The 13,935-nt window shown below is 39.4% G+C and overlaps 1 protein-coding gene across 4 annotated transcripts in view; it reads right to left on the bottom strand.

Moving 5' to 3' along the window:
* The window catches only part of arnt2 (aryl-hydrocarbon receptor nuclear translocator 2), a 399,781-nt gene that overhangs the window by 45,751 nt on the left and 340,095 nt on the right, over positions 1 to 13,935 (bottom strand). For all 4 annotated transcript variants that reach the window (XM_060941110.1, XM_060941111.1, XM_060941112.1 and 1 more), the window contains 3 exons: positions 13,082 to 13,205; positions 5,112 to 5,211; positions 4,262 to 4,403 (listed from right to left, as the gene is read on the bottom strand). In XM_060941110.1, coding sequence (XP_060797093.1) covers positions 4,262 to 4,403; positions 5,112 to 5,211; positions 13,082 to 13,205 — 366 coding nt within the window. The remainder of the gene's footprint in view (positions 1 to 4,261; positions 4,404 to 5,111; positions 5,212 to 13,081; positions 13,206 to 13,935) is intronic.

The following is a 13,935-nucleotide window of genomic DNA, read 5'->3' as shown; positions in this document are numbered from 1 at the left end:
TTGTTAATGCTCTGCAGGAGCACTTGAGAAATGTGGTATTCATGAAAATTCACGATAATCCAGTGAGATCGGAAAAACATTCATGTCCTATGAGTTTTTACTAATGAGACTCTTGAGTGATCACTTTCAAATCCTATAACTGGTGGCAGTTAGTGCATTTTTTATTTATAGCTTATGTTACTTAAAGTTCACATTAGTTATTTATTTCAATTGCGCACACAAATTTAACGAAACTTTTGTGAAACTCCATCATTTCATGGTAACAACTTGAAAGAAAGCAATCGAGAGATTGTTAGCCATTCATTTAGGGAAAATGAATGCTACTGGATAAAAAAAAAAGGAAGAGTCGTGTGTCTATAGTAGGTTTTGCACTCCAATGGCTGAGCTGCACTACTGAAAGATTTAGCACAGAGGAGTCATTATTTTGTTGTTTTCAGCACTCTGTGAGCTTTGCATTTTATGGAGTTTTGTGGCCAACACCAAATACAAATCAGCTGTGCTGTGAACGCAGATACAAACATGAGCACAAAGAAAATCAGCTTTAATGAAACATTCAAATCTGGCAGGAATTTGTTGGTTTGTTTTGGTCTATAAAAACATTTTACAATCTGAGATACTGAAATATACAACCCCAATTCCAAAAAAAGTGAAGATACTGCGCAAACTGTAAATAAAAACAAAATGTGATAATTTGCCAATTACAGAAACCCTATTTCATTGAAAATAGTACAAAGACAACATATGCTAAAACTTGGAAATTTTACTGTTTTTTTGAAATATATATATGCTCATTTTGAATTTGATGTCAGCAACACATTTCAAAAAAGTTGGAACAGGGCATGTTCACCACTGTGTTGCATCACCTCTACTTTTAACAACACTCTGTAAACGTTTGGGAACTGAGGAGACCAATTGCTATAGTTTTGAAAAAGAAATGTTGTCCCATTCTTGCCTGATATACAATTTTAGTTGCTCAACAGTTCGGGGTCTCCGTTGTCGAGTTTTGCGCTTCATAATGCGCCAAATGTTTTAAATGGGAGACAGGTCTGGACTGCAGGCAGGCCAGTTTAGCAGCCGGACTCTTTTACTACCGAGCCATGCAGTTTTAATATGTGCAGAAAGCGGTTTGGCATTGTCTTGCTGAAAGAAGGAAGGCCTTCCCTGGAAATGATTTTGTCTGGACGGCAGCATATTGCGCTGAAACTTGTATATATCATTCAGCATTAATGATGCCTTCCCAAATGTACAAGCTGCAAATGTCATGTGCACTAATGCACCCTCACACCATCACAGATGCTGACTTTTGATCTGTGTACTGATAATAAGCCGGATGGTCCCTCTCTTCTTTAGCCTGGAAGACGTGGTGTCCATGGTTTCATGTTTTATATAAATACACTTTAAAAACGGAGCTGCACTGAGCCATGGCCAACACACACAATGCATGTTTAAAATATAACCCCAGTTCCAAACAAGTTGGGACGCTGTGAAAACTGTAAATAAAAACAGAATGTGATAATATGCAAATCATGGAAACCCTATATTTCATTGAAAATAGTACAAAGACAACAGATCAAATGTTGAAACTGAGAAATTTTATTGTTTTTTGAAAAAAATACATGCTCATTTTGAATTTGATGTCAGCAAGACATTTCAAAAAAGTTGGAATAGGGCATGTTCACCACTGTGTTGCATCACCTCTACTTTTAACAGCATTCTGTAAACGTTTGGGAACTGAACAGACCAATTGCTGTAGTTTTGAAAGAGAAATGTTGTCCCATTCTTGCCTGATATACAATTTCAGTTGCTCAACAGTTCTTTGTCATATTTTGTGCTTCATAACGCACCAAATGTTTTAAATGGGAGACAGGTCTGGACTGCAGGCAGGCCAGTTTAGCACCTGGATTCTTTTACTACAGACCCATGCAGTTTTAATATCCGCACAAAGCGGTTTGGCATTGTCTTGCTGAAAGATGGAAGGCCTTCCCTGAAAAAGATTTTGTCTGGACGGCAGCATATTGCTCTGAAACATGTATATATCATTCAGCATTAATGATGCCTTGCCAGATGTCCAAGCCATCAATGTCACATGCACTAATGCACCCTCATAACATCACAGATGCTGGCTTTTGAACCGTGCACTAATAACAAGCCGGATGGTCCCTCTCCTCTTTAGCCTGGAGGACGTGGTGTCCATTATTTCCAAAAATAATTTCTACATTTGATTCGTCAGACCTCGGGACAGTTTTCCACTTCGCCTCAGTCCATCGTAAAAGAGCTCGGGCCCAGAGAAGGTGGCGGTGTTTCTGGATATTGTTTATATCTGGTTTTAACTTGCATTTGTGGCTGCAGTAATTAACTGTTTTCACAGACGATGGTTTTCTGTAGTGTTCCTGACCCCATGCAGTGATTTCCACTACAGACATGTGTCTGCTTTTAACGCAGTGCCACCTGAAAGCCTGAAGAGCCCAGGCATCCAATGGCAGTTTTCAGCCTTGTCTCTTGCATACAGAGATTTCTCCAGATTCTTTGAATCTTTTAATGATATTCTGTACCACAGATGATGTGATCTCCAAATTCTTTACAATTTTACACTGAGGAACGTTATTAAATTGTTCAGAAACCTAAATTGTTGCACTGTTTGCCCATGCAGTCCTTCACAGAACAGTGAACCCCTCCCCGTCTTTTCTTCTGAGAGACTCCGCCTCTCTGGGATGTTCTTTTTATACCCAATCATGTTACTGACCTGTTGCCAATTAACCAAATTAGTTTTTTTTAAGCATTACACAACTTTTTCAGTCTTTTGTTGTCCCTGTCCCAACTTTTCTGAAATGTGTTGCTGACATCAAATTCAAAATGAGCATATATTTTTCAAAAAACAGTAACATTTCTCAGTTTCAACATTTGATATGTTGTCTTTGTACTGTTTTCAGTGAAATATAGGGTTTCCATGATTGGCAAATCTTCATCATTTGTTTTTATTTATGTTTTACACAGTGTCCCAACTTTTTTGGAATCGGGGTTGTATTGGTAAATGAGGCCCAATGTGCATAAGTGCCATCCATCCATTATCTCTAGCCGCTTATCCTGTTCTACAGGGTCGCAGACAAGCTGGAGCCTATCCCAGCTGACTACGGGCGAGAGGCGGGGTACACCCTGGACAAGTCGCCAGGTCATCACAGGGCTGACACATACATAGACACAGACAACCATTCAAGATTTTTATTTGTCATATACACAATAACAGACACAACGGTTTATTATTGGGTAATGAAATTATTATTTTGCAACTGCCCGACCAAACTACGCTTACCAATATAAAAAGAAATATATATATATAAAATATGAAATATAAAATATAAAGTGCATATGGAATGCAAAATATAAAGGTAGAGTGAAAAATGAAGATAACATTAAAAAAAGGGAGAGGCAAACAAAACAGTGTGCAAATATAGAGGTAGATATACTGTGCAATGCCTTTGAAAAAAAAAAAGGAGAGGCAAACAAACAATGTGCAAACATAGAGGTAGATATACTGTGCAATGTCTTGTGCAAAACTGCTAATATAATCCATGGTTCAAAAGCCTGATGGAAATATAGAGGTAGATGGTGATTATAATCCGTGGTTCAAGCTCACATTCACACCTACGGTCAATTTAGAGCCACCAATTAGCCTAACCTGCATGTCTTTGGACTGTGGGGGAAACCGGAGCACCCGGAGGAAACCCACGCAGACACGGGGAGAACATGCAAACTCCACACAGAAAGGCCCTCGCCGGCCACTGGGCTCGAACCCAGGATCTTCTTGCTGTGAGGCGACAGTGCTAACCACTACACCACGATACCACCCGTGTGTGTAAGTGTGGCAAGAAATTTCAGAGAAGTGTGGAAGTGTGGCAGGAAAGTTTGAAACGTTGGCAGGGAATGGCAGGGAAGTAGGGAATGCTATAGCAGGAATGCAAGTTTGGAAACAAAGCTTGGAAGAAAAGGTAGTAGGTGGTGGCATGGAAATGTGGAAGAGTGGATCGTTCATAGAATTTCATAGCAAGGAATAGCATTGAAAATGCATGTGTGTGAAAAGGTGGCAAGAAATCCTCAGACCTGTGGAAGTGTTGAAAGGAATGGTGTAGATGGGAATGGGAGTGAATTGTCGTAGGGAAGTACCGGTACATTAGTGAACAAAAAGTGTGGAACTGTGTGGAAGTGTGAAAGGGAAAGACGGAATATTCAAGTACAACAGGTTACTCTGAATTGTGACTCTCACCTGGCCAGAGAATGGTGGCCTGCTGCCTGACCACTGCACCTGACTGGAGTTAATCTGACGGGAAATTTGAGCCAAGTTCTGACCCGCTGAACCAGCAGATGATTGGATGTCATTTACTCCAGGAACGTGGATCACTGAGGAGCTAAAACACACACACACACACACACACAGGGTAGATCAAAGATTGTTCCAGTCTCTGTGGCTGAGGCTGTCCCATAATGCACTGCTAGTGTTGGTTATAGCGGTGAGGAAAGGCTGCAGGTGCAGATCAGAAATATAGATCAAAAGTATAGAGAGATACTACACAGCTACCATAAACACTTTCATATTTACCATTTCCTCCATTTTTACTCAAGTTTAAAGAACTGTTTGGTTTATATTTGAGAGGAATTGAACCAACTAGGTTTAATCGATAATCCTGTGAGTGAACGCAAACCGAAATAGCTGCAGAAGCAGAGAGTATTTGTGAGATTTAGGAGGGAAAAGCCCTGAGCACAGCTCTACATTACAAAGTCAGATAAAAGCTGTTTAAAAAAAATCCCCTGAAAATCTATATGCGGTAGTCAATTTGGGGTTTTATGCACTTTCATTCATCTACAGGGATTTGCACTGAGCATCTGGTTCTCTGCAGAGGCCCTGACTTGAGAATAAATCCTGTCATTAATTAGCAACTAATTATAGAAAATGCACAGTGGATGGTATGCGCTAAAATAATAAAATCCATAATCCCTTCATTTATGTCTAAGGCAGAACAAACAACTGTAGGGTGTTTGTAGGGAGTTAAATGGTATTCAAATGGAGCGCATGAGAATACAAACTTTCTAGCTGAAAGCGCGCACACACACCCCACCTGAAGTTCTTGGTCGAGTGTCCTGGCTGGAAAGGACTGCCCTGGGAATATAGCTGTTGTCCTCCTGCGGTGGATGAGGGCACCATCATCTTCTTATCCGCTACACACACACACACACACACACACACACACAAGTAAACGATCCCGCAGCCTAAAGTAACACACCGCTAGCTTATCGGCTCTACAGAGGACAGATCATGGCTCATAAAACAGACTTTGCATCATGGTCCATGCAGCACAATCAAAGACAATGTGCATCAGGAGCAGAGATATATCACACTGACAGGAAGCGCAGAAATCAGATACACAACGGCTCATTTTACAGAGAAAACAATACAGCATTCCCCACTGACTTTTCTTATAAACTCCCTTGTGATCATCAGTAAGGGTATGGATTGAATTATTGCTAGGGATTTATTCAATAAAAATGAATTTTCCTCACTGTGTATGCGAATGTATGTGACTTTCTTTTAGCTCGAGCACATGACACCATCACTGTTAAGGAAGGAAGGAAGAACTACAATACCTGCTATGATAACCTAGTCTGAAAAACGCCACAGTTTCACGGTATCACTGTATTAATAAATATTTAAAAGCAAATGGGCCAGTGGTGGAAATGAAAGGAAATACATTTTTGTAAATGGCGCTTTGCATACAGATTAAAAAAAACCCAAAATGAAACAAAGGTCAGATTCCATAATTGTGTTCTTTATCAGAAAGCTATTTTTGAGAATGACTTTTCCTTTAAATCTCTTACATTATCAGTATCGATCACGTTATTGTTATAAGCTGAAAGCGCGAGCGACTGTGAGGAAAAGTGGTGCAAAATGGATGAGAACAACAGGACTAAGGCTTAAACAGGACTTAAACTGGATGCTATTAAAAAGAATTATAGTAACTATGAGGTAACAATGTGATGCTTGGACTCCAGGCTGTTCATTGATTTGGATGCAGAAATGCATCTGTTCTACAGCAAGGCACACAACTGTCTGCTAAACCCTATTCTCAGATCTTCCTCTGACAGAAAGGTAAAGATAACCGCTACAAGCTGGAAAGCTACAAACTGTTTATTCAGTTTATGATGACGTCGTTATTAAGGGTGGCATGGTGGTGGTGGTGGTGCACTGTCGCCTCACACCAAGAAGGTTTTGGGTTCGAGCCCAGTGGCCAATGGGGGCCTTTCTGTGTGGAGTTTGCATGTTCTCCCCATGTCTGCGTGGGTTTCTTCCAGGTGCTCCGGTTTCCCCCACAGTCCAAAGACATGCAGTAGGTTAACTGGCTACTCTAAATTGTAAGCGAGAATGTTTGTGAATGGTTAAAAGAGGTAAAATACCCAGCCACTGGGGTTGTACAAGACAGTGCATACTTAGTGCCGGTCCAAAGTCTGGATAGACTGGGGAGGGTTGCGTCAAGAAGGACATCCGGTGTAAAACCTATGCCAAATCAAATATGCAGAACAGATCCGCTGTGGCGAGCCTGAACGTACTGGAGCAGCCGAAAGAAGACGGAGATGATGAAGCAATTTGTAAAAATGATAAAGAAGAAGCAACAAATTTATATACAGAGTGAACCCATAAAAACCTTGAAAGCTTCTGTGAGTTTGCTTAACACGATGTCAAATTTGTCAGCTTGTAGCTTACAGCATTTCCAACTGGTAATTCAACAAAATCATGAGCAATTTTGACAAATCAAAAGCTTGTCAATGCCACGATTCCGACATGACGTGAACTTATTATAAACCCTACATCGCGCCATGAGTGGCTTTGCATCATGACACTCTTTACTCCTACTGACTGAGCAATATGTTTAACCTTTCGCTCATGACTTGACAGCATCAAAAACGGAAAATAAATCAAACAAATTCTGAATTATAAGAAACATAATTAGCTAAATGTGTGAACTTGAGTGTTGGGAGAGCAAAGAAAGTTTACAGAATTGATAAAACAGTAAAATATCTCATTGCAGACAGAAGAATTTCAAATGGATTACAGAAAAACCGTGAGTAAAAAAAACCCCAACCACAAAGTAACCATAAAACAGAAATTAGTGATATATAATATATGGTACGAATGAAAAAAGCAGATTAGTCCAAGCCAAACATAGCTGCTGTATGATACCTATAATGGCAACTGATGGTAATGAAAAGTGTACTGTCTCACTCAAAGTGTTCCAGCTATTTACAGCTACATTTCAGGTTTAAAATCTGGACCAAAAATGTCCCAAATGCAAACAACAGCACTTCAGTTTTAGGCCAAATGTGGCCCGACTACTATGATCTAATCTATTTCATGGTCGAGACAAAAGGCTTATTTGGAGGCCGGAACTGGATTAGATTATTGTTGATTCATTGCATTACATTAATGGCATTTAGCAGACACTCTTATTCAGAGCGACGTACAACATACGACATACCCAGATCAGCCTGGGGAGCAGTTGGGGGTTAGGTACCTTGCTCAAGGGCAATTCAGCCATTCCTGCTGGTCCAGGGAATTGAACCGGTAACGTTTTGGTCCCAAAGCTGCTTCTCTAACCATTAGGCCATGGCTTCCCACTATTCATGCTATTATAGAAGCCAGATAAAATTGGTAAGTTTGGTTAGTCATTCATTTGCTATCTGGGAACCTATTACACTACTAACACCACCAGCCTACTACTCTGCCCCTTTGGTTGACTGAGAGCTCACAAACAACTATAAACCCAACATCATTCTATCCAATATGACACAAACCTAGTCTACGTTCTCTACGAACTCACATTTCACGATTAATGCTGCAAAGCAAAGCAGTCAGCAAACTGCAAAAAACATGACAGCATCTTCCTGTAATATGTCATACATCCTAATACAACCGAATAAAACATCTCATGGAATTTCTTTAATATAGAGAACATGGTCATTAAAACGAGACCGTCAGTGACGGCGTAGCTCACTCCGGCCCCGTCTAGTCCAGAAGGAACGGTCTAAAGTGGGCCACCTTGCACAATAAATGTTGCAAGCTATATACACCCTAGGAATACCGACCCATTTGCCAGAAAGAATCCAAAATGGTAAGGAATTGACCGAGAAGAAGCGATTTTTCTTGAACTACTCATTAAGGCTTAATTAGTCCATAATTTCATTAATAATTGTTATTAAGCAAATCTGGGGAGAAGTTATATGCACCCTAGGTACCCCTACCTTCATGCCAGAAAGAATAAAAATCTGTGAAGAACTGAGAGAGAAGATGTGATTTTCATGACATGTGGACGACGCCAGACGGACGCCAGACAACAGCATGATGTGCTGTGAAGGTATTTGCGAGCATGGAGCAGTGACGCGAGTGAGTATGCAGAGAAACTTGCACATATGAGAGCATTGAGACACACAGATCTCCGCTCACTTGTGAGTTAAAGTGCATTTCAGGGCACATCACACCCATTTTAATGAGCACACTCACCCATCCTCATGCTCTCATAACAATATGGATTGATTTCTACAATATAAAACTCTGCATTGTGAGCTGCACATGTAGGCAACTAGCATAAGAGTGAAACAAAATGCTCCATGAGGCCCCTGATTGCTTAATACTAAGTAAATTATTTGATTTTGGTATCAGAGCGTATGATTTTTTTTTTGGTCTTTAAAAAAAAAAAAACAAGTACCAATGCATCCCTAACCATGATCATTCCTGGCTGCTATGCAGTTCTCAAAAGTACTTCTGATACCCCTTTTCCAATAAGGCAGTTCCAGAGCTGGTTCGGAGCCATTGCCTAATCTTGAACCAGTTCTTTGTGTTTCGACAGCCAGAGAATTGGTTCTCTGCCAGGAACACAAGCCGAGAGCCATTTTTAAGAAAAATAGTGCCAGTGTAGCGTCTAGTCTGACTAATCCAAAGAAGAAGAAGAAAAAGAGATGATGTATTCCCCACTGTTGTTGTTGTTGGTGCTAGTGGGGCCAGCAGCTGGGAAAGCAGAGATGAAAATAGTGATGTCATGATGTGGCTCGATGGTGACTCTCTAGTCCATGGATAAGCAAGTTAAACCAGCTCTGAATCAGCACGAGTACCAGCCCACAACTAGCACCTGATTCGTTTTGGTGGAAAGGGAGTATGAGTAAGCATCCTAGCAGCAGGACTCATCTTATTTATTATGCAACATAATGATCTTGTCTATGAACTTCTCAATATGTCCTCTGAAAGTTACAGGTCTTTCTTACATTGCACAAAACTTATATATGGACAAATTGCTTTCTTCTCGTTACTTGGTCGCATCTTACCTTCTCTGATGGTACTTAAAGGTTCAAGTAACCTGCATGGCTTGTTGTTGGATTCTTAGTAAAATGCAAGAGTTTAAAGGGTAGAACACTGGGGGAGGAAGAGCTTGCAGCAAAGTGGAGAAAAAATGCATACAGAGAAAGACTCGTCACTATGAGGCCATTTAAAGGTAAAGAGGAACCTCTGAAACATCTGTCTTGTCCGAGACGAGAGAAACAAGTTCAGGTTTTGTAACATATTTAGGGCACTTTGCTTTACCAGAATTACAAACAGTACGTGCAGGGCTGTGAAATGGAAAAAGTAAATTCTGAGGAAAAAAAAAATGCAGGGGGTCTGGGGGGCGCATCCCCCCCAGAAGCTGAGGGTATGGAGTCTCCATGGCCTCAGAAACCAAAAAAAATCTTGCATCAAATAGAACATTCTTAGCATCTCTTGAAAGAGAAAATTACTCCCAAAATGTGCATATTTTAATGATTATAGCTTTGTTTTGACATTAAAACTATCCATCAGTATTTTTCATAACAGTAAAAAAATAGAACATGACTTGAAATAATTTTCTTCCTTATAAACCAACACATACATTAATTAAGAACAATTTAGCTACGTGAATTAAATGAAGATTGAAAATACTGATAGGCATTTCAAGAACCAGAGTAAAACCATTTAGAAAGTTTATAAAATCAAGTAAAAATATCAATAACACACCATTGTTTTAAAAATGTCACTTTAAAACTTGCCACTTCTTTTATAGTATATACACACACACACACACACACACACACACAAAACCCCAATTCCAAAAAAGTTACGACACTGTAAAAAACAGAATGCAATAATTTGCAAATCATGGAAACCTTATATTTCATTGAAAATAGTATAAAGACAACATATCAAATGTTGAAACTGAGAAATTTTTACTGTTTTATGAAAAATATATGTCCATTCTGAATTTGATGTCAGCAACACATTTCAAAAAAGCTGGGACAGGGGCATGTTTTCCACTGTGTTACATCATCCCCAATTTTTAACAACACTGTAAACGTTTGTAAACTGAGGAGACCAATTGCTGTAGTTTTAAAAGAGAAATGTTGAGCCATTCTTGCCTGCTATACAATTTCAGTTGCTCAACAGTTCGGGGTCTCGTTTGTCATATTTTGCGCTTCATAATGAGCCAAATGTTTTAAATGAGAGACAGGTCTGGACTGCAGGCAGGCCAGTTTAGCACCCGGACTCTTTTACTACAGAGCCATGCAACAAGAAGGAAGGCCTTTCCTGAAAACGATTTTGTCTGGATGGCAGCATATTGCTCTGAAATGTGTATATATCATTCAGCATCAGTGATGCCTTTCCAGATGTACAAGCTATCCATGTCATGTGCACTAATGCCCCCTCATACCATCACAGATGCTGGCTTTTGAACTGTGTGCTGATAACAAGCCAGATGGTCCCTCTCCTCTTTAGCTTGCAGGACGTGGTGTCCATGATTTCTAAAAAGAATTTCTACTTTTGATTCATCAGACCTCGGGACAATTTTCCACTTCACCTCAGTCCATCGTAAAAGAGCTCGGGCCCAGAGAAGGTGGCGGTGTTTCTAGATATTGTTTATATCTGGTTTTAACTTGCATTTGTGGATGCAGTAATGAATTGTTTTCAGAGACGATGGTTTTCTGTAGTGTTCCTGAGCCCATACAGTGATTTCCACTACAGACACGTGTCTGCTTTTAATGCAGTGTCTCCTGAGGGCCTGAAGATCACAGGCATCCAATGTCAGTTTTAACTCTTGTTCCTTGCATACAGAGATTTCTCCAGATTCTCAGAATCTTTTAATGATATTATGTACCAGAGATGATGTGATCCACAAATTCTTTGCAATTTTACATTGAGGAACGTTATTCTTAAATTGTTGCACTGTTTGCCCATGCAGTCTTTCACAGAGCGGTGAACCCTGCCCCATCTTTACTTCTGAGAGACTCCACCTCTCTGGGATGCTCTTTTTATACCCAATCATGTTACTGACCATTGCCAATTAACCAAATTAGTTTTTTTAAGCATTACACAACTTTTTCAGTCTTTTGTTGCCCCTGTTGCAACTTTTCTGAAACCTGTTGCTGACATCAAATTCAAAATGTGCATATATTTTTCAAAAAAACAATAAAATTTCTCAATTTCAACATTTGATATGTTGTCTTTGTTTGATTTTCAATTAAATGTAGGGTTTCCATGATTTGCAAATCTTCACATTTTGTTTTTATTTATGTTTTACACATACACACACACACACATATATATATATATATATATATATATATATTAGTGCTGTCAAAAATGTCGCGTTATTAATGCGTTAACTTGACTCAATTTTAACGGCGATAATTTTTTTATCGCGAGATTAATGCTCTGTGACATAATGTAGGTTTTTCATAAGCTTTTGAAACTGCCAGGAACTTGGAACAGAGACAAACCGATAGCAGCTAGACTGTAATGCCACGCCCCGCACAGCCAGAGTCCTCTGCCCCCCCCCCCGAGAACCAGCGCGGGCAGGGCGCGCTAGTCGAGATGGGATTTATGGCTCTTTGATGGGATCCGCATCTTTGTGATCCGTTCTTTGAAAAGAGCCGTTCAAAAGACTGGCTCATTTGGCTCTTTTTAAATATTTATTCAGTTTTAAGAAGACAGCGTCTAAAGAAGCCAGATCCCTCTGAACTGTAAACTCAATGCTATCCTAGAAATCCTTCCTGTAATATGTAAATTTGGCCGCCTCTGATTGGACAGCGCGACGCATCAACAGGCAGAAAGTGTAAAAGTACAAAATGTGTTAAGTGAGCTGAAACAGTAAAGATCAGATTCAATGCAATATTTATCAACGAACAACTTAAACTTAATATAATAGTGTACTTTATATTATAATCAAGCATGTCAAGCCTACCGTCACTGTGTAACCTATCTCTCTGATTAAAAGTTGTAGACTAACTCAAACAGTAGCTCATTTCACTCATGGTTCTTTTGCTAGCACCGGTGCTCGGCTTAGGTTTTACTTTGCAGTGGCTGTGACAAGACGTGTTATGCTTTGTAATAAAAAAAAAAAAACATTGGTACAAAGCAAGCCCATTCACTTTTTTATGCTGATAAGAGAATTACAATGGTCTTTTATGTGACAAAAATGTGTGATTAAATTGCGATTAATCGCGAGTTAACTATGACTGTTGCGACATTAATCGCGATTAAATATTTTAATCGCTTGACAGCACTAATATATATATATATATATATATATATATATATATATATATATATATAAAATGTGAAAAAGTTCAAGGGGTATGAATACTTTTGTAAGGCACTGTGTGTGTATATATATAAAATTCACTTAATCGCAATCTATATTGTCAACATACGTTTGAAAAGATTAACCCAAAAACGGTAAGAAAGAAATAGCACTGTGTCGTAAAACAGTCTACGATGTCATATATATAACTTGTACGATGTCGTAAAATACAGTGACACCCCCCACCCCACCCCCCAATCTAGTAAACAATGTACTCGTCGGCGATTATGGTCCCCAACCATTAGCAGAGTACCCCTACCCCCGACGTTTTTTTTTTGCAAAAATACACGATTTACAAAAATGGCATTTTTGCCATCAAATCCACAGAATTCCACAAATCCGCAGATTTTTCACAGCCCTGTATGTGTAGAAAATGACAGATTTTTGGTACGTACAGCCAGAGATGCCTGTGTACATGTCACTGAAACGTGGATCTCTCTCCTGAGAGAAGAGTGTCTCCGTTTTATCAATGCTCTTTCCTGCTTCGTGAACGCTGCCCGGCACGCTGCTCACTGGCACCTACAGGCACAGAAAACACAAATACAAACCTCAGACACAGACATACAAAACACATCTCGACAGCACGTTACCTGTGGGTGAGGAGTTTGGTGTTACCATGTGAATAAAATATACCATGCCATGTTAAACTCTGATTGGTCCGAAAGTGCTGATTAATTTTCTATAACAGCAAAGCTGCACTCACTGGAATAATTTATATTTTATTTAGTAACAACTAACACAAAGACTTGTATGGTGGATGCTCCACATAAAGAGACTTTTAAAAATGTGTGCGGATATTGACATGTTGAAGTTTTCAGCAGGGAGATACATGTTTAGGATTTTTGGAAGGAGTCTCCAGTGTCAGCACTTTGTAACAATTAGAAGAAGTAAAACTGCAACTTTACATTTTCAGACACAGGAAAGTGTCCATGACGATTTTGCGCTTTCTGGTTTCACTGGAACATGAGTGGCATTTTTTGTCTTGCTGACTTCAATAGAGGAAGAAAAAAAATGAGGCGAATGAGGGAAGCGCCGTTATAAGCAACATTAAACGTTCAATAGCAGTCAAAATTTAGACACACCTTCTAATTCAATGTTTTTTCTTCATTTTTATTAATTATAGACGCTTCATGTCTTAAAGTAATGATAGATGTCGTTTCTCTTTACTTAGTTGAGCGGTTCTTGACATAATATGGATTACTACAGTTGTGGAATAGGGCTATTTACTGTATTATTATTTACTGTTTGA

Source organism: Neoarius graeffei, chromosome 15, assembly GCF_027579695.1.
Source record: "Neoarius graeffei isolate fNeoGra1 chromosome 15, fNeoGra1.pri, whole genome shotgun sequence".
In the NCBI taxonomy this organism is placed as follows: Eukaryota; Metazoa; Chordata; class Actinopteri; order Siluriformes; family Ariidae; genus Neoarius; species Neoarius graeffei.
This window is presented reverse-complemented; position numbering and strand designations above follow the sequence as displayed.